The following is a 24458-nucleotide window of genomic DNA, read 5'->3' as shown; positions in this document are numbered from 1 at the left end:
ACTCATTTTCAAGTGTATCAGCTAATTTTATTTTGAAGGGCATTGTTCAATTTACCCATCATGCTCTTTTCCCCTAAATTAGGTGTTGCAGGAGGAGCTGGAGCAGGGTTAGGAACTGGAGGACTGGGAGGGACAGCAGGAGCAGGAGGAGTACCTGGTGCAGGACTAGGAGGTGGACAATACTCTGCTGCTGCAAAAGCTGCTAAATACGGTATAATAGGAACTGTTCAATTTTCAATAATTACAAATCTTTTTTCTCACTGACTTTATCTTATCTTGTGCAGTAGGTTTTTTTCATTGCTGTATAAACTACACATTCATACTCATTTTGTAGTCTTTAAACTATTTTAATTGGTATGGCACAATTTTAGGCTATTGTACTATTTATCCAACTTGCTATATTCCCTTAATTAGGTGTTGCAGGAGGAGTTGGAACAGGGTTAGGAACTGGAGGACTGGGAGGGACAGTAGGAGCAGGAGGAGTACCTGGTGGAGGACTAGGAGTACATGGAGGTGTTGGGGCACAAGGTACTGCATGTGCATTTGTATGATAAGACAGAAGCACAATTATATAACCATTGTCATTGTCACTGTTATTTGTTTCAGAGTTTATGTAACATCACACAAAGGGACACAGTCTCAAAGATATTAATGAGTATTAATGAGAATGTTTTTCTGCAGGATATCCAGGCGGTGTGAAACCACCAAAATATGGTAAGGAGAACCTCTAAACTAAATTAAGCAATCCACCTTTCCCCAGCTATCTTGGCCTGAGACTTGCAGGTGTTGGCCTTCATCCTTGTCACTTCATACCCAGTCACAAACTATCCCACTGCACACTGGAGGTCATGATCTGAAAAAGCCAGAACCACCTCATCTGCACAAGGCAGAGATGCAGTCCTGAGGACTCTGTGCTCTACACCTTTGGCCACGCCTTGAGATTCTGTCCATGAAAATCAATAACTGAGTCGTCACAAGGCACAACTCTGGCAGAATCCAACATACACTGAGATTGCCTGACATCCTGCCAATAATGCAGGCGGTGCTCTCAGTCAGGACATATAAGGGCCCACTGGCTTGTTGTAATGGCCCTGTTACCCTATACTCCCACAGTGCCCCCACAAGATACCCTGGAGGGCACAGCCACTGCTTAACTGTGAACAAGACAAGTATATTCAACTGCCATACGGAGAGAAATACAGTATGAAAGGAGCAGATGCCAATTTTTTCATCCACAGAAATGAACTTAAAATTCACTTTTTTGCTGTTTTGCACTGTTGATGTCATCTCTTCATCGAAATCAAAGTCCTCAAAGTCCACCATAGATTTTGTAGAGAGGGCAAAGTCAGGTACATTAGAGCTTTTATTGTAGGAGACCAGCTCTTCAAAAGCTGTTTTCATTGTGATGCAGCAGATCAGAGTGGCATCAGTTGGCTGTCCTCATGTGTCCCTTTCATTTTAGGTGTCACTGGAGTAGGACTCGCTGTGCCAGGAGCTACTCCAGGTACAGGTGTCAGTGGTGTTCCAGATGGTTCTGCTGTTGTGATACCAGGTGGTACTGGTGTTCCTGGAAAACCAGGTAAAGCTTAGAAGACAATTTCTTATTTTCTTAGATGAGACTTTTAAAATGAATGTTCCATTGTTAACCTAGTTTTTGTTGCTTTTACAGCAAAGGATGTAGTTCCTGCTGGAACTCCTGAACCAGGTAGAGTGAAATGCCAATACTCTGCATTTCCAAGGACATTTACACCCACATACTGTATGTTTCTGCAGCCATTTTCACTTTCTCACAATTTGGCAGTTGTACTCTATCTTGGGGTGACTGCACCTGAGCTGGGACATCATTTATCCCCTCTACTGTACATTTTCTTCACCCATTTCATGCCCACAAAAGCTCACATGTTGTTTGTATTTGCTAGTGCTACCAGCTATTGACCCCCTCTAGCTTATAGCCTCCCAGCTGTGGCAGTATCGGGGTTCACCTTACAGCTTTTGCCTTTTCTAGTCTCCCTCTCTCACTCTGCGCCTGGTTAAAGTACACTGAATGAAACTGGAACCTGTTGTCTTTTGGCAGGGCCCACGCCTATTGCCGAAATTGGCAAGGCCCCAGAGGTCCCACAGCCCAGTAAGACGTTTGCATGAAATTTATGATCATGAAGTGAAATCTGTGACATTTGATTTATATCAAATTGTAGTTGTATTTGTGACCATGATTGCTCCTCACAGAAGAGAAGTTTAAAATACTTTGTTTATTCAAGTGTTTTGCAGATCCACATGATTTTTTTTAAGCAGCATCCTGACTAAACATCTGAATAGTTACAGATTTAAATCTTAAAAGCACAATGTGTCTGACTGAAATTATCTGATTTCTACCTCAATGACAGTATCTTCTCAAATACTGTTTGGATAGACTGTAGAAAACTGTCTTTAATATACATGAGCAGTTTTACCAAGATGTATTCTGCTTCATTTTGGGACTGTAAAGATTCTTCCAGCATTATATTGTTAATAACTGAATTTGACTTTTTTGCCACCAGCATTGAGTGGCTTGTCAGATACAAGAACATATACATATAATAGCTGCGCTTCTGACATAGTCCTTAAATGTCAGGCTTGATGTAGCGCTAAAAGGGAAGCTTATGTAACCTGTCTGGTCCATGCCACTCTCCCGTTATTGTAGTTTGTCAGTTGTGGCTACAGGTTGTCCCTTTTTCTCAGCAACACTTGTCTTGTGCAGTCCTTTGCTTTTTACTAACAGCTCACTGTGCTTGGTGGATTACTTTCATGCATATAATAGCTATAATTCTTAGATGATAGTAAGTCTAATTTAATCACTGAAAGGACACATCACCTTCTCACATTTGACTGCTGTCTTGTCTACGAAAGTTTGTTTTGAGAATATGAATGCACGCACTTTCTACAGGTTCTTCAGCTGGGGATTTTTGTGATATTTTCAGGGTTTAAATTTCATAATGTCATTAAAATTGCATTATATAATGTGACATTTGATTCACAGTGTTATATAGTTGAGTTTGTATATGAACTGTGAAGCCCCCGCTATAGAACATTACCTTTCAATAGACTGTTGTTTTGTATGTCTGCTCTCTTGACATGATTTCCTCCTCATGTTAAATGTTTGTTGTATATTATTTTGAAAGGAGTATCTCTTGTTCTTTTTGTTCCTGTTTATTTCTCCCATACTTTACCCCTCTGTCATGTAAAATTAGGTTCTGTTTTACAGTTTCATCATTAACAGCACCTGTATATTTCATTATAATTAATGGAATCAAACCAAACAGAATGATTTAAATGGAACATTTTGAAATACAGTCTGACTAATTTTTTTTATTTCTTCTTCTCTCTTTTGCACTTCATTGTCTTGTGGTGGATGTGTGAAAACAGGCGGTGGGTTCAGTATAAATGCATATTTTTGCATGTACTTAATTGGATTCTGTTCTTTTCTGTCTCAGCTTGTTTTAATGTGCCTTTATTTCCCACTGTATTGACAGTTTCTGGTGGAATTATTCAGCCTAGCGGTAAGTTGTGCATGTGAAATTGTTTTTAATCAATCGTACTGAATACGTACTTACGGTAGATAGCTTTACTTAATGATGTTTTTTTATTTTGCAGCTGGAACAGGTGTTGGTAAATATATACAAATTCTCTGATATTTAAATATATTAAATAACACTTAATAATATATTATTTTGCACTGCTTCTATTCCAACGTAAGTGCTTTGTGTATTTATATGTCACAGGGGGAACAGGTGTTGCAGCACCCTCTGGTGGTAAGAGCAGTTTTCTTCTTTGTTTGCACACAAGCTGATTATGTGCCATTAATCAATTTTCAGTATGTGGTTGGATTTGGATCAAATGTTGTGTTTTCCATTGTCTAACCTTTATTTTTTTCTCAGTGACATTGCTGTCTCTTTGTCAGTTGACATATTATATGCAGGATGCTAGCTGATGTAACCTCAGTCCAAGCTCTCTTTGTATCTGTGGTTGGTGAAGTTGCTCTCCATAACAAGAAGAGCGATACTCAGCGTTACTGAGATAAGAGATGGCTCACTGATATGTAACAAATATCAGAGTAGAGTGATATCACACCCCATTAATGACCTCATTGTTTACCTGGTAATGACTTTCATAGTTCAAAGATATCCTAAATAAACAAATGATTACAACAAATCAACTATTATGTGTTAAAAATCTTAATAAAAAGGAGTTTAATAATAGTAATCCAAATCATTTAGTCTTACAGTAGAAATATCATAAAGTCACCAGGTAAACTGTCCTACAGTGGTAATACAGTACTGTATGTGCACTATTTTTCTTTGGATTTTGGGTGTATTTTGTTGAAGCTCTGCTTCTTCCCAACAGTTTGAAAAGGTTTTCCGATTTGAGTGTTTTTTTGTCTTCTGGCTCATTTTTGTATTAATTAGTTTGCATATTTTGCAATATAGAGTGTTAGATAATTCATGTCCTGGGCTCTTCTCTCCTTTAGTTGGAACTGCTGGACAACAACCTGGAGGTAGGCCAATATTTAGACTTTTATTGATGTACGAACTCCATGTTGTTTTTGGCCCTCGAGCTGTGTTTTGTTATTGAAACTTAAAGGTCTAGTGTGTGGGATTTAGTGGAATCTAGCAGTGAGGTTGCAACCAACTGAATATAATATATTACAGTATTAAATTACAGTTCCGCCAATAGATCCACTTAAACCTACATACTTGACCTTTAATGGGATACAATACATCCATCTGGCCACATGGTGGAGACAAAGATAAGTACAACAGCTATGGTCGTTCATGTGTGCTAGAGTCTTTGATTTTAATAACACTGCTGTTTTCAGGTGTTGGCGTTGGCACAGGCGCCAAAGCACCTAAACCACTCATACCAGGTAAATATGGCTAATGTTGATTAATTTGTCCAGTAATGTGTAAAATGCGCAACATAATCTCCTTGTCTACAATTCTCTTGCTTGTGGCACACAATGCATTAACTATTCATTAAGCTGATCTTGCTCATTCCATTGCCACACAATAAATCAATTCTACATATAGATGCTAAATATTCAGTATCACTATAAAAATAAACTTCCCTTGTCTTTGTGACACTGTAGCAGAAATAGAGCACAGTTATGTGATTGATGATCATCTGTTGAATAATACAGAATGTACACTTATTGTTCCTGAAATGTCCTGCTGTTCACAGAGCTCACAATTCCCTCTTTGGTGGATTGGAGGATCTTTGCTTTCTGTAACACCACAGCAAATAAACACACACATAGCATCATATCTCCATCGAGCCTCATCATTTCTGAGTCAAAACATCCTAATGGATTGATTAAGACATGTAGGATCCTATTCAGTTTTACACACCGTGCTTTCACACAGTGGACTGTATTTATCTTACTGTGCACATTCTGCTCAGACAGTCAGTGACTCAACTTAAATCGATAAAAGCAGCAGTTAATAGATAAGGAAAAGCTGTATCAGGCCTTTCTCTACCCAATTATACCTTCAATAGTCTGAACAGTCATCAGTTTTGTGCATCTGTGGGTTTGCAGTTTTAGGGTATTTTTGCTGTTGTGCACTATTTTACCTTTGAGGGACATGAGACCAGATCCAAGGTGTTTCTCTTGCATTTCATTTAGTCCAACTCACTCAGTCAAATATCAAGATAAATGTTGTTTTGGTTGGCCACAGGAGCAAGACAATAAAACAGACCAGGAAGCATAGAATAGTGATTTTAAAAACATACAGTTTGGGGTAAATAAAAAAATTAAAGCATGAGATTTGTTTGATTGGATAAAAAGTCAATGTAAATAAAGGTGTCACACAGGGCCTGTGACACCTTTATGCTCAATGTAATGTAGAATTATGATGATAGTCAGAAGTAAATCTGTATGGCATTGTTTTATTTGTTTTTTAGTTTTTTTTATAAGAAGCCATTGAAGCTGAGTTGTAGCTGGATACGATGAATCCAGCATGGACCAGTATAGAGACACTTTTTTCCCTAATTGTTAAAGGGAATCTTCTCTTGTATCTTCACACCTTGAGTCTGCTAACATTTTTACTCCAAAGGTACTGGAGTAGGTGTTGGTCCGGGCGCTGGTGGATATCCCTATGGTGGAACCTTTGGAGGCAAGTTGGCTGTATATTCTCTTGAACATTTGTAGGTTTTAATTGCAGTAGCTATCATGTGTATCGTTTCTGTGCTGCAGTTCCTTACGGTATTGGTCCCGGCGCTGGAGCTGCGACGCTGCCTGGAGCAAAGCCTTTGAAACCTCCGGGTGTGTGTTTGTATGCGTGTGTTTCTGCTTTGAAAAACAAACCACTCCATCCAAGTGATTTCTTATTGGGGTGTTTTTATGAACGAACGTGAATGTGAACGCTCATACATTGCTGCGTTGTGCTTCCATGTTGCAGTGGGTGGTGCAGGAGGTGGAGTAGGAATCCCACTGGCAGCAGGAGGTTATCAAGGTCAGAACATCTACATTTCATTTAACGTGAACCCTAATAACACATGGGTGGTTGTTATTGGGAAAAAAGAAGCATGAAAAGTATAAATGCTGTCTATTTCCCTTTACAAGATAAAACATTTTTTCATTTAATATTTGAATCATTGGTGTTTCTTGGCTGGCCACAAACTGTAGGAGATGAGTTGACCTACCAGACAGTAATGCTGCTTTTCTCTGTCATCACGATTCAGGGGGATACAGGCCATATCATCATGGTTATGGCCAGGGTATGTATGTGAGGAGAGGAGGCTGACAGTACTAATACACAATGTTCCCCCATCTTGGGGAGGGGAGAAAAAAAAAAAAACGTTCTGCCTAGTGCTCAAAGTGACAGCTTTGGTCAGGAGATGCCATCGCATTGCACTTCCTGGGCAGGAAATTGACCAACATGCTGATAAGCGTCTCTGTGGGGCAGAGTGTCAGGAATGAGAAGCCAGCTGGACACTTCGATGAAGGAAATCGACTGGTGTTGTAGTGGAGGCAGTACAGTATTTACAGTTGCTGTGGCTCACTATTCTGCGCAGGACAGCTGTACAGTCGGTAAACCACTGCTGTCATCACCACGTCTAACGCGGTCTTCTGTCTCTTGTGACAGGTGGGTTGACGTATCCCTCTGCAGCTGGACAGGGAGGCGCTGGTGTTGGTGGCGCTAAACCACCCAAACCAGGTAGTCTAACAGGCCTGCTACTGTCACGGCATGGGGACACAGTGTATATGTGTTGTGAACTAAAGTGTTGAAAGATTTTACATTTTCACAGTAATCCCTGTAGGGTTTCAGTGCCGTTAGAGGAGCTTGTAAATGGAGCAACATTTCCTGATCGAGACTGATTACCGTTAGTAAGACTGTGTATAACATCAAAGTGTGACTGTTTGAAGATAACACAAACCCCCTGAGAGTCCTGCCCTAAAATAGCAAAACTCTGCCAGGGGAAGTTTGGCGAGGTTGTAACTCTGACCTCAGCTGAGCCACTGGCTACATGTCACTTCAACAACTATAGAAACACAAATACTGGTAATAAGTCAGACTAACCACCCGCAAAATCCTAAGAATAGACTCATTATCGTGACTTCTTTATTTGCTTTACATTTAAACAGGCTATGGCAGTCTTGGAGTTGGTGGAGGATATCAGCCAGGTGAGGAGCGCCGCGATTTTCTGCTCCCTGTCTCATCCTGCATCATCCTCTTTTTATCCCCTTCAAATAAAACACAGTTGTGGGTTAATGTAGCACGCGCTTCATTTCAACCATCCACAACACACTTTACAACGCTGCCCCACAGACACTGTACAGGCTAGTTATTAAAACACGTGGCCCTAATCCTTCTCCCAGTGGCCACAGAGATATTTGTCTGTGTGAAGTGCTTTCACAGATGGTTTAATAACCTCAGTACAGTTTCCAACAGAGAGGGTTGATTAATTATTGGCTTCTTGAAAATCACATTCCCTCTTCATACTCTATGTATCACTGAAAGATGTTGCCAAGTTATTACACACTTATTTACTGATGGTGTTTTTCTGTCAGGGAATTTGTCGAGTCTCCACGGCAACTGCTTTTTTTATTTTTTACAGGTGGGGTCCCTGTGGTACCTGGTTATGGAGGAGGTTACCCCCAACAGTACTACCAAGGTACTAGTACTGCACAAAGTAGATATTTAAGCTTGCTAATGAGGATTTTGTCAGATTTTCCCTGCTGAGGAGTTTGTGACAGAATACAACAACGACGTATTTGTGTCTGTGGTAAACAGCATTCTGTGAAGTGACCTTTAAGGAGCATCTGCTGTGTCATAAATCAGCTGAAAGGACCCAACAGAAGACAGAATAGAGCCATTTATCTTAAGGTGGTGGAGGCAATAGAAGAAGGCAGTTGTAGGATGTGTGTGTGTGTGTTTGTGTGTGTGTGCGTGTGTGTGGTTGTTTAGGAGAGCAGGTAAGCTGCTGTTTCTTGCAAGAACATGTTTTTTGGATTTTATTTGCCGTAGTCACTGAAAAGGTCTTTCAACCATGTTCATTCATAATTTGTCACCATTGCTTTTTCTGCTACTGGAAGCAAAACATGAACCCAAATTAGCTGGCAAACTGCCTCCAAACAGTCAGGGATTTAGAGAAGAGAAGATTCTTTAACTTTCCATCCTTGTTTCTGGATCAGGAGGCGGATTAATGCACCGCTGCCACATATGTACATGAAATAGTTGATGTTCACTTGATTCCTTTGAGCAAAATGCATTTGAGGGCTTTTCAAATTTAACAAAATTTTTATTTCTAATTTCACTCACACCCAACTTGCTAACACACACGGGAGGCTGAATTGAGTTGAAATGATGATGACCTGCCTTTCTCTCCTCGGAGCACCCAGTTACAAAGAGATTAATTGGATTACCACAGAGAGTGGGGAAAATGACAATGATATCGATTTTTAATGCAGTATTTCTCCCATTTGCAAAATACTTCTGAAGAAAATTAGGCTGTGCAGTCTTTGTCAGAGCTCAGTTTATTCAAATTTCAGCATCTTAAATGAACAAAACCACAAGCACCTTTCCCAAGATTACTTTTAAATGCAAAATGCAGACAGGAAACCATGACTGTGTGTGCACGTCTGCTTACTTGAATCAGGCTCCTCAGCACCAGGTCTAAGTGCCTCCCATGTGATCCGCTCTGAAGTCAACAGGTTTTCCTCAGCACATCCTGACCAGGACATACACATCAACCACTGTGACATGTCCAAAGTGCTCTCATTTTAGCATTAGTGCTAATGGCACCATCTCATCTCTCATTTGTCTTCAATGTTTGTCTAGGTGGATATGTACCCGCCCCACTGACTCCTCAACAAGGTAACCAACACCCCCCTCCTCGCATCTCTCCATGCACCTACATAACACATCACATTTCGAAGGGATATAAAGTCGTGTCCCCTGCCCCTCAGCCCATTTTCCAATTTTTCTCTCTGCTTGTTGGCAGAGGATGGCAACATGTCATGTGGATGAGATTGGAAAAGGATGCAGTGAGGGTTGGCACTGGGTGTGCTTGTCAGTGCAGATGGCACGGCACAACAAGTATGAATGCATGATAATCTGCGTTTTCCTGAACATCTGAGATTACTGCTGGACGGATTATATTAAGAACACGTCTGGTTTCTTAGATAACTACGTTTCACTGGTTTAAACTCTCACGCGCCTGAGTCACTGATGACCTTTGAAGGTGCCCACTGAAGATTGTTGCCTCTTGCGCAGATAGCAATTAACAAAACCCCTCTGCCAAATGAATGAACGCCAACCTTAATATAAACTCAAATGCAGCATGGTCTAGCTGTGCCGCAGGACACTTGAGCCAGTGTTTATGAAGTCACACCAGCCTGTTTCTTAAGTTGGAAACTTCAGACTAATCCTCAGAATTTTAGATGTCACAGAAACATGAAGTCTGGTGTTGCTCCATTAATGCAGAGTTGGCGCTGATGTTATTGCCCATAAGAGTTTTGTGTGAGCCAGTGAAACAGTGTCAGTCTGGTTTATAACTCTCAGCAGTGTAAATTATGAACCACGATGTGACAATTCACCTTCACACCTTCGGGCTGCCCTTATCTTTACATCCCACTCAGATCGACAGATCGACATCTTATTTCAGTCTTGCAAAGAGCAAAGAAATTCCCAAACATTTTACTGAGTTGTTCTGTACCTGCCACCTCCATCAATAAATACATCTGTATTTAATTCACAGCACCTGTGCTTGGTTCAGTGGTAATGAATATCAGCCTTATTATTCTGTCTTTAATGTATAACAGCTTCTCAGGGAGGCTGATGGTGCAGTATAATTGCTGGATGGATGCTGTGGTCAAACACCAAATGCCAGCTGGTTATAAAATTTCCTCAGCCATACTAGCAGAACACCATAAGAGCATTTTTGGTTAGTAAGTGGTAAGTAAATAACGCTCACTGGCTGTTCCTGTTGTTGCGTTGCAGCCAAAGCAGCCAAGTACGGTCCATTGCAGGGTTTCCTTGGCGGTGCAGGAGGCGGAGGGGTCTACAGAGGTAAGAGACTCACACACAGAAGCTTGCTGGAGCAAAAGAAATCACGGATATGTGCGTGAACTAATCTCCAGTGGAAAGACTAAACTGTGGTTCTTTGCTGCAGGTGGCGTCGCAGGCTGCCAGGGCAAATACTGTGGGAGGAGGAAGTAGAGGATCTCTTGGGATCCGGGGTGACCTCAAGAAACCATGGTGCTACTGCATGATCTAGAATGTACATTTTATATGCAAACAAACCCCATTACAAATTGTGTAAAGATGTTTTTTTTTTTTACTTACTTGACTTCAACGTCTGTTTTTATACAAACCCACCGACCCAGAATTTTGTACACATTCTGATGTGACGTATGTTATTGATAGTGCCTTTAATCATGAATGTGATCAAGTTAATCAGCTTTAACTCCCTGTACTGCATCAGCGTACTTACAATACAAAGAGTGTGTTTGTGTCACCATGTGTTGTTCCTGTGTATGAATGCGTGTGTGTGTGTGTGTGTTTTATGTGTGTGTGCATACGGTTGTACTGTTGTGCGAAAGACTGTCTAAACCATCAGCTGCCAGCGTGACCTATGAATGATTTCCCTTTCGGTTTCAGTCCTAATGCAAGGCGCCTAATGCCTTAGTGTTACAGCCCAAGCTGTCTCACCTCGCTGTACACAGCTCACCACCTCTCTGACATGACACAAGGGTTGAGTTGGTCCAGGCTCGTCCCAAAACTGATGAAATCTGGCCAATCTCAGCATCGTCTCTGGCTCCCTGTCTTCTCCGCTGCTATTTTTAGATCCGCTGGGTATAAAGCAGCGGGAATTGGGGCTCCGGCCAACCCATCTGCTCTCTGTAACTTTGCTGATTCTAGTTGCTATGCAGTTCAGTTTTCTCAGCATTTTTAGTGTTGCCGAACTTGTGATGTATGAAGAGCATTTTCTGCTCTGAGGAACGGTATGCTGAAGACAATCAAAAAGTCAATCGTTGCCATGTTTTAAAACCATGGGAAAGCTGTGTTGCCTTTTAGTTCCAAGCAGATTAAAATGTGTTTCAGATGCTACTCTGGCATATACATGGTGTATGTATGAATGTTTGATCATGTGTCACTGTGCGCTTTAGTCTGCGTCGAATGTTTAGTCTCATTGCAGCAGTTATTTACTTTTATGTACCTTGTGATTATTCAAGATTTTTTTTGCACCATGCTTTGACTCATAGCTTTATTGTTATCAGGAACGTGTGAACATAAAAACAAGAACAATCCTTCGCTTTTATTCATTTATTCACTGTTTAAAGTTGTAATACAGAATAAGACTTTGTTTAATGGCTGTGTTTATGTGAGGCATAAGCTCCCATTGTTCTTCATTTACTTGAGCTGCTTTTAAAGAGGCTTACTGACCAAAGGTTCATGAGCGCTGTTGCCAAGTGACCCCATCTCTTTCTGTAATTGTGTACTGTATTTTGTACTAATTTGATGTTGGCTGGCTTCAGTTCCTTCACTCGGTGCTGTGTAAGAACTGTCTTTGAGCCTCGCTGGGTCAGACCTTGTCTTATGTGCCGTGGGATACTCTTCATCTTTATTTAAAACTGTTTTTATAAGGAGGAACAGTGTGGTTTTGCACTTTTTATATTTCCACGACACACGTGTGACTTGTTCCCGGATATCCCGGCATTTTATTTGCTTCATTAAATAACGAAATAAAATGTGTTAAAAGATATTGTGCGTTCCCATGTTTTTATTATGTTTTCTTTTTGGAAGTGCATTCCACAGCAGCAGCAGCAGCTTGTCCTGTGAGCTGATGAAAACCAGCTGGCCCAGGGGGGCCTGATTCACCAGTTTACTCTAAGCCACATACCACAGATCATTAATATCTGGGGCTCAAGTCCTACCTGCTTTGGACCTTTGTTGCATCTCAATTCTGCCAAATCTTTACTGTCTGTCAATCTGTGAAATATTATTTAGTGCACTTTAAAATCTGATACATGTGATTTTGTGGAGTTCTTGTTTGTAATGGCATCAAACCCATGAGAGCAGACATTTTGCCTCAGTAGTGACTATAAACTGTGCCAACTGGAAATAATGAAGTCATGTTGACGCTCTGTGAGGATCATCTGGGCGAACCACTGAACCATGATCTGCATCCTGTAGAGAGCTCCACTGCTGTTTCATCACCTTTAGTCTCATAATCTTGTCCCACTTCAGAAATACTACAGTATCTCTATTGAACTGCAGTATAATGCTGTACTAAGTTTAAACTACAAACTACCACCACTAACTTGGTAACCTAACCCTAATCTTCAAGTGACATTTTAACTGCTTCCACCCCGTATTCTGCTTTTATTAAATAAATTACACTTCAACTGACACTTCAGCTGTTTTCAGCACCTTCACTTTGACGGATGACGGAAGTATAATTTGTGTCAAATGATAAAACTTCTGCAGAAAATGTTGCCTTTTCTGGTTGAATCAAAGAAATAGCTGGGAGATAAATAGGATTAGATTATATTTTATAAAGACTAAAGCCACCGTGGTGTATCCTGCACTGCCATCCTGATCGCTCCTCCCCGCCCTGGAAGACATGCATTAATTAAGCGGGGAGTGTTCCTGGTTGGCCGGCCCGTGGCTTCCTCTCCCCGGCCCAGCAGCTTCATTGGTCAGCGGCTCTCTTGAATGAAGCCCCGCAGGAACGTTGCAGGAGGAAGCCGTGTGGGGCGCCGCAGGGAGCGAACGACGCGCACGACACGACCGCCGGGCGGGCTGCGGTGGTGGTCGGACACCGGTTATCTGTCGACCAGAGGCGGCTGGCTCTCTCCCGGAGCTCGGTGTCGGAGAGTGAATGAGGTTGATGCTGCTCTGCTGCACCTGGAAGGACGAACGCATGGGAGAGGAGGAAGGTAAGGAGCCGCCGGGTAGAAAGAGCCGCGGGCTGCATGCGGCGGCGGCGGGGCGGGAGATGCAGCGGCAGCGGCAGCGGCGCGTCCTCTGCTGCTCCAAACGCAGAGGACGCGCCACTTAAACTGACAGGAAACACCAAGCTTTCAACTATTTCTGCTACTTTGGGTTTCGTTTTATTGTCACACACAGTCAGCGGTGTAGCATTGGTGCAGGGAGCGTATTTGGGCTGCAACTGAAGCCATGTTTCCTCTCCGAGGTGATGCACCCGTCATGTTTGGATGCGGTGTTTACCCCCAGGCCATGCACGGTGTTCATTTGCAATCCTCAAAGATAGCCGAACACATACTGCTTATAACGCATGTTGTTACATTGATAATAGAAAATGTGGTCTCCGTGCGGTGATGCATGCAGAATTACACCATTTAATGAGGTGCAGCTTGAAGTTATGGGCTGAAATCAAGTTCAATGAAATACATATTAGGAGCATTTTCTTGACCTGGAGCTGCACATCTAATAGAATATTAAAATCCCCCCAACTTTTCTCATCTATTCTCTTGTGTGGGATTTAATAATGGCAATCAGTAGGTGACAACACCCTTTTACCTTATTCTAGTTTGTTGAACCTTAAAATATAGAAATCACTCTAGAACATTGGTTTCTAACCCGGGACCCTTACAACGCTTTGCAAGATATATACTGAGGGGTTGGGAGGTGATAGTGGGAAACAGATTAGATAGATTTCTGTCTAATCCTTGCTTTTCTCTCATGAAATACGTTATTGTGTTACTTCTGGTCTTTAAAACAAGGAAAATCTATTTTTGGTTGAACTGCTCAGAAATCACTCATGTAGATCTTTGTAATGCATCGTGCATCATGGTTAATTAAGTTGCGATGTCACTCTGTGTGCATTCAGAGATGCTGTGCGCACTGTGTTAGTATCCAGCAATGTAATTTAGTGAATTTCTCCATTGTGAGATCCATACAGTCTTATCTGTACTGTAGCTGTCAGATTCACTGAGCTTCACAATAAACACTTCATGTGATGATTTGCTTCGCATTACAGTGAGTTTAGCTCATCTGCAGGAGAAACTGCTGCAAGTTACTGTGAGGAATGAGTTGGGAGGGGCGGGGCGACCAGTCCTATACCTGCACACCTTATACAGAACAATATGTGCGTTGTTGTGCCTTCACTGAGGTATTTGTGTCCTCTCTGAGACATTTACAGACAGCAGAGTTCAAAAGGACGCAACCATCACTGAGAGACATGCTCCATAATAAAGAGATGGGGTGAAGAATGTAAATTAATAAAGAGGTGAGGTGAAGGGAGAGGAGAGGAAAGGCATTAGCACAACCCAGACCTGCTTCTGAGCTGGTGTGATCAATAAAACTACTACAGCAGGGCAGCTCACTCAGGCATTTCAATAACGAGCCGACCGCAAGAAACCTCTGCCAACGCTGCTCTCAGATGGAGGGATGGACGGATAACGATGCCTCGTTTTGTTGTGCAACATCCAAACAGTGGCACAGATATCCAGATGTCGTGTTGCAGGAGGCGGAGGTGTCTGCTGTGATAAATGCAGTGCGTTTTTGGGTTTCGCTTTTCAGCTGCAGAAACACGATGATTCATGCAAATAAGGATCTACCCAGCTACTGCGGGTTATGCACCGTCACTGTAGCACCCAATCAGATCAAGTCTCATGTTAAAAGTTTCAATCTGCATAAACAGTTTTCATGCTGAAATGAAGACAGAGAGGCTTCTAAAGATGCTTTTGAGTTCAAACGAATCCTGTAAGATCCTGTAAATTCTTAGAAATAATGACTCAATCATTATTTTATTATTTCTTGTCATTATTTTGTCATTTTTTTAGTCATTGAGAAAGTGTCTCATTTTAATAACGTACAGGCCCTTTTTTTGAGTCCATTGTCAGAGATGGGCTTCCATAGGAGGCTACAGTATTCTTTAGCTTCTTCTTCCTCTCACAGATTATAGTCCCTCTCATATGCCTACATTTGTAAACAGAGAATGGATCATTAACTGGCCGCCATGTTTATACGTGTGGTTACTTTGCATCTCAGCGTATCGATGCAAGTGATGTGTTCTCAGGCAAATGAGCTGCAACAACAATAATATCTGCTGTATGTCGCGTATAATCTGCTACTGCTCGTCCTTCCCAATGAGTAGATTTACATCAGCAGAAATACGCACACACACATACGCACTGCTGCTCTCTCTTTAATGCATTTTAGAATTAGTCACTCCAAACTCTGCGAAATAGCTTTTTCCTGAAACTTCTAATCATAATTAACATTTTCCTCATTAGTAAGTGGGAGGATCATCTGGTGGAAACGGCTCTTATCGAACTGTGTTCAAGTCAAAGGAGAGACTTAATGTGCTTCTGTATTTTCCGCAAGAACTAAGAATCGTGTTTCAATGAACAGAAGTGACAGTCTGTCATGGTCAGCTGAGGTCATCACTGCTGGCTCACACAGGCGTCCTCCCCTTTGATTGTCTAACTCCAGTGACTCCAAACCCCTTTAAAAAAACTCCAAACAAAAATCAGAGCTGATGCAGCCAGTCGTTCTCCCCTCTGTGCTCCCTGAAAAGATGCGTTCCCTCTCGTCATTATTGATATCTGGAGCTTCAGTGAGGATTGCGATCATTAACCAGCTGTGGTGATTTGCATTAGAGGTGAGATAAGGACAAATATAACATGCAAACACACATCCTCAATGACTACGACTCATCAAAGACCTGTTGTCTACTTTATGCATAATGAGCTCTAAACTGGCGGGTGTGGGTCCGTCCTTTGACCTCACGTGTTTCTGTTGTTCCAGCTGGAGGGAGTTTGCCCGTCTGTGCGGGATGCAAACAGAGGATCTACGATGAGCAGTACCTCCAGGCCCTCAACACTGACTGGCACACCGTCTGCTTCAGGTACGATCAACACCGGCTCACCATGGCCAACACGTTAACACACATGTCACAAGTTCACGCGTCTTTAAAAGGGCGGCGATGGAGGGGATGAATGACGATCGTGGAGCCCTGGTTTCCTTTGTGCCAGAAAAATACTGAAACATGTTTCTTACTGAATGTGGACAGCACAGGTTACTGCTGCTGCCCGTGTTCACACCTTCTTCCTTGTTTAAACTCTCTCCTGTCAGCTGACCTTTTTACTCCACTGGTAACACGATTAGCTGCTCTGCCACCTTCTTTTCTTTTTTGTGAGGAAAATCAGCTTTAACTGGTTCTTTTCTTCCTTCTCGTGGGTCTTTGCTTTTAGCGGTCAGAGGCGATTGGTGATTTTTCTCTGGGTGTTCTTGTCTTTGAGTTGAACTCAGGCTTAAAACCATTATTTTGAAACAGTTTGCAGCTTTCTAAGGTCTGAGCCTGCAAAGCTTTTGTACACTGGTGTCAGCTGAGATGCGTACTGATGATTTCTGGCCATGCAGGTCAGTCGGTGACATCACTCAGGATAGAGACTCCTCTTTAGCGACTTGCAGCTTCCCGTCATTTGTGTTGTGATGGCGTCCTTGACAGCCACGGCTCATTAAGGCATCATTACTGAGCATTTAGTAGACTGAAGACTCCTCCTGATCAGTAAGAACTGTAGCTTCTGTCGTGTGCAGCTCCAACATTAAACCTTTGCTGCCACCGTGATGGACATTTCCACAGCGACGGGTTTCTCTGTAGACGAGGTGCCTCATTTGGAAGTCTGTGTGCTGTTCATATCTGACACACTGAAACTGAAGCATGAAACGGCAGCATGTTGTGTGTGTGGGCAGTGAGAGTTCACATGTTTCTCTTTGAAAGAAGTCTCTTCACATTTTTTCAGATTTTAGCTAGTATCTCGAGTTTTAATATTGAGCAGAGATCTTGTTGGTTGAGCTGATCTGATCTCAGTTGAGAAGAAGTGAGAAAAAAAAGAGTTCTCAACATTTCTCCAAAACCCTAAATGAGATTTATTGTTATTTAATTGTGATATATTGCTATTATACAACCCCTGTTACAAGAATTAAGTTTACATCCACTTGGTGATTGTTCAGGATCTTTTGATGTATTGCATCTGCCCGGTCGTCACAAAATTGTACATGATCAAATTTCCATTTTCTTAAACACTCATCCATGTTGGCTTTGATCTAAGTGGAGGGTGGAGAGAGCAGGTTACAGTCCATCTAAACCAGTCATAATGTTTGGATTCAAACATTTTTCCACACAGATTAAAATCTGGTTTCTCCAGCTGACTCACCGTTCATGCCGCGTGTCGTTCTGGCCAGACTTGGAAAAAGAAAGACCAGGCGTCACTAAAGCTTCAGATCAATGACGTCGCCTCAGCTCGAGTCATCTGAGTGCGTGAATGAAAAGGAGACTCGCAGATGGCTGAGACGTACTAATGGCCATCGATTCTTTCAGCACACTAAACTGCAATTTGAGACTTCCACCAGCAGCTTCTGTTGGAGCGCCTCTTCTCGTCTTTTTAGGAGATTTTAGACTCTTAGATTATATGTGGAAGTGCAAAGTTTTATGGTTGAACCTCTAAATGAACAATAACAAAAAATCAACCTGTTGTTGTTTGTTTTTTTTGGATGCATCTCCTCCTCTGCTCCTGTTTAGCATCCGTGCCTTTCAGCCTGTATGTTGCACTTGGACGATGCCGTGACGCTGCAGCGAAAGCATGACCAAGCTCTATGAGTGGTAACTCTCATCAGTGCTGGTGATCTTGAGCCAGCACGAGTTATTTACTTTGAAAGTGGGACAGTATTTACAAGGCTGTTCTATTAATAGGACGCAGTTGTTGATGTTGCTGCAGCAGCTTTTGTTTCTGATGATCTTATGTAATATCTGTCTCCCACGTCTTTCATCAACCTTGTTTCCGACACGCAGGAGATAAAAAACAACCTCCTGTTGAGGAGCTCTGACTGAAGCATTTAGTATGTCATTGTTTACCCTCCCTTCCTGAAACGAGACAGCTGTAAACGTAGCGGCTGCGTCTCCTTGGACTGTAACACATTAACAGGACGTGTAAGTGTTGCTACTCACTGCCTGATTTAGCTTTGAACTCCTTCAACATTGTTGGAAAAAATGCAGCAGAAACGGAGATCTCTTTTATTCTGCTCATTCTTCCCACACACACATTTCCACATTACCCACAATGCAACTTCACCATCACCAGTAGGGTCAGAGATTCTGCTTTGTTCTGCTAGCAGTGGCTAATGTAGCCTCAAGCAGAGATGAGGCGTGGGCTGCAGAGGTCTGGTGAGCTCGCTTCTTCCTCTCTTTTAGTCTTCCGACCCGGCTGACGTCACTCGAGGCAGCTTATCGGACTTCACACACATACCTGCAGTTGAACTCCCGAACACCTGTAAGCAGGCTTTGATGCTTCGTCGCTCCTCCTTCCGCTCCGTACACCTGAGCCGCTCGACAGGTTGGCGCTCGCTGTGTCGTTAATGATTCCCCCGGCCGGATGTCTGAATGGGAAATCTGAGACGGGTTTCTGGGCACAGGGCAGAGTCCACAATGGTTTTGTGGTGTGTGTGTGTGTGTGTGATGAGAGAGCGCAGACAGGCAGTTACATCTGGCTACCTCAGAGTGGATGAAGCATTGCAGCAGGGCTCAGTGTCTGTTTCAGACGTATTTGCATTCTTTCATTTCTCTCTTTTGACTGCATTTATGTGTGTGAACTCATTTCTCGCCTTTTTTTTTATTTGCATGTTTTACGCACTTCGTCCAAATAAAAGTACCACAGCAGTCTTTTGAGTGGATTCAGACCTGAGCCATGTGCCAGCTCCCTCACACCCCTTATGAGGCGCTTGATATCAGCCTGCAGCTTTAAGCCCTTCCACCCACCACGTAGTGACACAACACACACCACAAGTGCTGAATTAATCGGAGTGAAGCCATGTGAGTAAGTAAAGCTGTAAAAAGAGTTGCAGACTCCTAAAAAAAGCGTTGCACCCTCCTAGAAATCATCCTGATGTTTCCCTGCATGTCACACCGTGTCTAGAAATGAGAGGGAATCATTTCTTGACCCAAATCCAAATCCTGAGGGAGAGCAGGATTGTCACAGAGAGGGAGGATTTAAGATGGCTTCACCAGTCAGACAAGACTTCTGTGGGAAATAGACAAGCGGGAACGGAGCCGAAATCCAAACAACAAAGAAGTCCAGCCGCAGGGCTGCTGCTGCGACGGAGCATCACTCCAGTGGAAAGGAAGTGGGAACGATACGAGGAGAGGGGAAGAGAGCGTTATTTGAAGACTGCAGGGAGTCCCTCGGGCGCCGAAGGAAACGACTGTGCACGCGCTGTAACCTTCATGGGAAAGTGAAGCCACGTTCTCACCGAGGCTTCAGTCTGTCCCAAAGCTCGACTGAACACTGTGAACGCCACACAGACTGTGGTCTCTCTATGAGGACCGCAGCCACAACATTCATTCACTGTGAGCGCTGACTGCTGAATGAGCAGCCCGGCTCCTGCTGCATCACTTTATGATTCCACTATTTCACCATTAAACAAAACGGATTGATTTTCCTCGTTCAGCAGTTTTATGGTGTCATCTCAGAGAGCTGTGTGAAGAAATATACCTTTTATTTGACTTCTGGTGAGGTACATTTTTAGCCTTTTTTTATTAGATGTAGACAGTGAAGAGGCCAATGGGGGACAGGGAATGAAAGAGGGGCCACCTGAACGCAGCCTTGACAGCGTTTGTTGATCTGCATATTCGGGAGGTTCAGGAACAGCTTTCCTGGGAAAAAACAAATCTCTGACATGATAAAACTGACTCCAGCAGTAGCTTGTTTATAATAAACAGAAGAAGAACGGAGCAGTAAACATGACCAGAGAGAGCACCACAGTGGTTTTGAACTGCTCTCTGGGAAGTGCAGAAAACATCACACAGATTTGAGCAACACCACAGATGGTGGCACAGTAATGTAAATATCACAGAGGAGAAGCCCCAGACTCTTTGCTCAGAGGGAAATTGTGTTTGCTGAGAACTTTTTCATGAACGTGGCTGGTTGTTTTCAGCTTGTTGCTGGTTTCTGTTGGTTGTTCTAACTTTGTGCTCGATTCGGGACATGGACAGTCAGATAATCCGGCAAGTTTTACAGTGAACAAACCCAATTTACCTGGAAGAAAACAAAGCAGAATGTTCAGAAAGAATTACCCAAACAAACAAACATCACAGTTTACAGAATGACTTTGTACGTACTTATAGTTTCCTTTGCAGTTTGCAGCTTTACTGTCAAGAACTGATAGATAATCTGGTTAAACTGTTGAGTACAGTTATCATAACTAATAAGGAGGATGATAGCCAAAAGTATGAAAATAAGCCAAGTTCAGTTATAATGAAGTTTAAATAGATAAATAGGAAAATAAAAATAGAATAACAAACAGTTACATTGTTTGGTTGTAATAAAGTCGAAGTATCCTTTAACCTCTTTATCATCCAATCAATCAATACGTCTGTCTGCTGCGGAAAAAGGTCCCATTAATAAAAGTTGAGGGTAATTTCTACTCCCCCGTCTGTTTTCCTTGTTTTATCTTCTCCACAGTTCTGCAGCGTGACTAAAAACCTGCTGTTACTTTACACAGTGCTTGATCACGTTTCATTAAGCATTCATTCGTTGTCTCCGGAAAGGCCACGAGGACTCAGGCTAAAGGCTCTCTAGATGCCTCTCAGTAACAGTTTTATTGCCTCCACTGTGGATTTGAGGGGATTAAGCTAAAGTAGCTCTTGACGTTTGAGAAAAGACACCAGATGTAGTAAGAAGGTGTGTAGCATCATGATGACAGGACTCTGGAGTCGGTCCCAACCTCTTGTTGCCTGTTGGGAATGAGGAATCAGAGGATTTCTAGTCTCACGCTTATTAGTATCCTCTGTGATCCTTTTGGTTTCATGTTTTTTTTATTCATTGTATGCAATTTGCATCCTGTATACTTCATTAGAATATAATCATTATGTAGTCTTGATCGTGGGATTATTGCAAATTAATGTTGTCATGTCCGTTTCCACTTTTCTGTGGCGACATGAATAATAAATCAGCTTTAGCAAATCATCATCTTATCAATATGTATTTACTGTTCACTTCAGGCCAGTCGGCCCGTGCTGCAGTGTCTCTGCAGCACAGTGCAGCACTGTCCTGCTCTCAGTAAGACTATTTCTGCATGACGCTCGCTGCCCCAACAGTCGTCCCAAAGGGCTGCAAAGGCTTGTGCTGCGTTAGCACTTCAGCTAGCAACCTCTTTCTTTGCATCCAGCGTGCGTCTACTGGTGATGTACAGAATATGCTGTCTGCATGTCATGCAGTGTTTTCTAATGTGCTCGCATGTTCTGTAGTCATATGAACAAACACTGTTCTGAAACATTGAGTTAAAGTTGTTAAGGCCAGGTTGCCCTTTCTCAAGGACGAGCTGACACAAATCCTACAACTGCCTTCCTGTGCTGCAGCACACATTCCTTTCTCCCCTGTCCCTCTAAACCCTGAATCACGTCTGCAGGACCAGTGTTGCTGGTCTGCCTGACAACTCGCTGCTTGAAAACGCAGCGTCGAAACAAACGGCGGGACACGAACAAAAGGTGTGGAAGGAGATAATTTTTTAAGGAAATCTCATCTGCACCACATCTTGCCTTCCAGCTCTGCGATGCTGTGAAGTTTGGCTCAGAAACAGACAACATGAAGGGCTGCAGTGACTCAGCTGTTTCTACCTGCAGATGAACTCTGCCTGGTGACAGAAGCTGCAGGACACGATGGATGATTCACGCTGTGTCGGGTTGTTTACTGAGTCAGAGAATAACGTAGAACTCCGACACTCAGCTCTTACGGTGTTGATGGTTCGGTTAATGAGGTGAGACTGTGAAGAGTTATTATGGAAGCTAATTAACGCAGAGGTTTTATAAATAATCACAACAGAGGAGCTTTGATAAACATGCAAAGTACCCAGCTTGTTTTCTTACCGAAGCCCCTTTTAGTTTGAGTATTGATCAGTAGAGATGCAACGAATAGTCAATTAATCAACTGTTTTGAAAATTCACTCCTTGATATGTAAGCTTGGTCCTTCATGTATGTACATTTATTGAGCTATATTATTCTATAGAGATTGTTGCTATGGTGACATGCGGCTGAGAGGTCCATTTGGGAGCCCACCAGGCGCTTCCCCCCGACACTCCACTAACTCCATTAATTAGCAGACATTACCAGTCAGATACTTTAATGAAGTAAAGTACCAGTAACTTAATATAAAAATACTCCATTACAAATAAACGTCCTACATTCAAAAAACTGCAAAAGTATTATCAGCACTTAAGGTATCAAAAGTAAAGGTACTTGTTCTGTAGTAAAATGCCCCCTGTGACCGATATTACATTAATGCGTAATTAAACGTGTAATTATTAATTACTTCCAATTACTTACTGTGTTAGGGGTCACAAGATAATTCTGAGGTCATGACGTTAATGAATTAATTGAATTTTAGGATTTTTTTGCATTTTTTTTGTGAAATGTTGGATAATTTTACCTTGCTGGGCCTCAAACAGTTGTTTAAATGAAAACATCTGAGTGGACATGTCTCTTTGGTGAAAAGATAATATTTTTATAAGGTATAAAGCAGCATGAAAAGGAGCGTATTGCTTTCCACCAATCAAAGTATTGTTAATGTTTAAAAAGATAAGATGAGTGTGACAAATTCCAACATGTAAATTCTTTTTTATTTATTTGCCGACATACCTGTGTACACTGATGTATGTATGAGCGGTGAGCAGCCAGTTCATTAGTTTTGGATCAGTCTGAGCAGTTTGTTGATGACCCTATAGAAGTGTAGACGGTGGACGGCTCAGCTGGTTCGCCTTGATTCGGCTGGGGTTTACGGCCTAAATCAGACGTCTTTGGGTCGGCTGAGCTTGCTTTTGTTTTTTTTTTAACTGTCGTTTTCTTCACGAAGATCACAAATTAATTATTTCATTGTTTCATGATAACAAAGATATCGGCTGTAGAGATGTTTGCCTTCTCTCCAGTGTAAGGGAACCTGATGGCATTCGGCTTGTGTTGCTCGAAGCACCAAAAAAATAACATTTGAAAAACGTAAGATCAAGATGTACCTGTTATTGATCAACGCTGTACTTCAATCAGAAATCGCATTTCTTCCCCAGATCAGATCAGTTCTTGTCATTTGAAGAGAAAACCAGCCGGCTGCAGCGTCACAGGCGAGTGCACTTCAGTGATCCTGCTGAAAAAACAAAAGTTATTTTATTGTTATCTCCAGAGTTTTCTAAACAAATAATTGCAGGTGCAGTTGTTTTCAGCCTCCGTAGAGAGTGAGGCTACACTCATCCTCAGAAAACAAATCGTCTCAGGGCTCCTCCGAGGAGGCTGGTAAGTCAGATGAGTTGAGAGGAGGTTGACGAGCTGTAATAGATGATGGACAATAGGTAAATTTGATTTGTGCCACCACAGTCTTTAAATGTATTGAACAACCCAGGAAATGGACAGTTAACATTACAAGGGCGGAGCCTATGTGGCGTCTTCATGAGGTTAAAAAGGAGAAATGAGCAGCCTTGAGGAAGGTGGGGCAGAGGACAGGAAATAGCTGATGCAGAAGGGCGACCCCTCTGTGCAGCTGCGCCGAGAGAGGAAGCAGAGGAAGGGAGAGACAGAGAGTCATTGATGGTCGTGACGGCGAGGCCGGTGGAGCTGTACGAGTTAAACATCAGAGCCGCTGACATGAGTCTGTCCTCTGGCTGTCCAAACAAGCCCGTCGCTCCCACAGGAGACGTGTCAGCAAAGAACCGGCGCAGCAAGAAGCAGCACACACAGTAAGTGGACCAGTAAAACTGTCTGAATGGGCCGGCTGCTTCCCGGCTTTTGACCACATCACATGGTCTTCTTCAGGTGGAGTTTGTGTAGTTGTCGTGAAGTTGTGGACTCAAACTTTCCATTATTATGAGCACTTTCAGGACTTTTTGTTTTAATGTATTCAACTTAATTAGCTCTGCAGTCTGTTGAATAAGGCTGCAACTAACGATTGTTTTCATTATTGATTAATCTGCCA

The 24458-nt window shown here is 42.4% G+C and overlaps 2 protein-coding genes across 5 annotated transcripts in view; both read left to right on the top strand.

Moving 5' to 3' along the window:
- The window catches only part of elna (elastin a), a 46633-nt gene extending 34413 nt beyond the window's left edge, over positions 1-12220 (top strand). Inside the window, exons 30-51 of one of the 3 annotated variants that reach the window (XM_041941222.1) lie at positions 83-211; positions 415-528; positions 682-714; positions 1463-1579; positions 1670-1705; positions 2075-2125; positions 3403-3405; positions 3510-3536; positions 3631-3645; positions 3759-3788; positions 4505-4531; positions 4853-4900; positions 6087-6146; positions 6227-6295; positions 6432-6485; positions 6715-6750; positions 7119-7190; positions 7619-7657; positions 8092-8148; positions 9315-9350; positions 10476-10544; positions 10648-12220. In XM_041941222.1, coding sequence (XP_041797156.1) covers positions 83-211; positions 415-528; positions 682-714; positions 1463-1579; positions 1670-1705; positions 2075-2125; positions 3403-3405; positions 3510-3536; positions 3631-3645; positions 3759-3788; positions 4505-4531; positions 4853-4900; positions 6087-6146; positions 6227-6295; positions 6432-6485; positions 6715-6750; positions 7119-7190; positions 7619-7657; positions 8092-8148; positions 9315-9350; positions 10476-10544; positions 10648-10694 — 1169 coding nt within the window. In that variant the 3' untranslated portion in view covers positions 10695-12220. The remainder of the gene's footprint in view (positions 1-82; positions 212-414; positions 529-681; positions 715-1462; positions 1580-1669; positions 1706-2074; positions 2126-3402; positions 3406-3509; positions 3537-3630; positions 3646-3758; positions 3789-4504; positions 4532-4852; positions 4901-6086; positions 6147-6226; positions 6296-6431; positions 6486-6714; positions 6751-7118; positions 7191-7618; positions 7658-8091; positions 8149-9314; positions 9351-10475; positions 10545-10647) is intronic. The other 2 variants (XM_041941224.1, XM_041941223.1) reach the window with 2 other exon arrangements.
- Positions 12221-13310: 1090 nt separating this feature from the next.
- Positions 13311-24458, top strand: part of limk1a (LIM domain kinase 1a) — a 48575-nt gene continuing 37427 nt past the window's right edge. The window contains exons 1-2 of one of the 2 annotated variants that reach the window (XM_041940326.1): positions 13311-13417; positions 16254-16353. In XM_041940326.1, coding sequence (XP_041796260.1) covers positions 13360-13417; positions 16254-16353 — 158 coding nt within the window. In that variant the 5' untranslated portion in view covers positions 13311-13359. Of the gene's footprint in view, positions 13418-16253; positions 16354-24094; positions 24223-24458 lie in introns of those variants that run through there. The other variant, XM_041940327.1, reaches the window with a different exon arrangement.

The sequence above is a fragment of the Chelmon rostratus genome, chromosome 7 (genome assembly GCF_017976325.1).
Source record: "Chelmon rostratus isolate fCheRos1 chromosome 7, fCheRos1.pri, whole genome shotgun sequence".
In the NCBI taxonomy this organism is placed as follows: Eukaryota; Metazoa; Chordata; class Actinopteri; order Chaetodontiformes; family Chaetodontidae; genus Chelmon; species Chelmon rostratus.
This window is presented reverse-complemented; position numbering and strand designations above follow the sequence as displayed.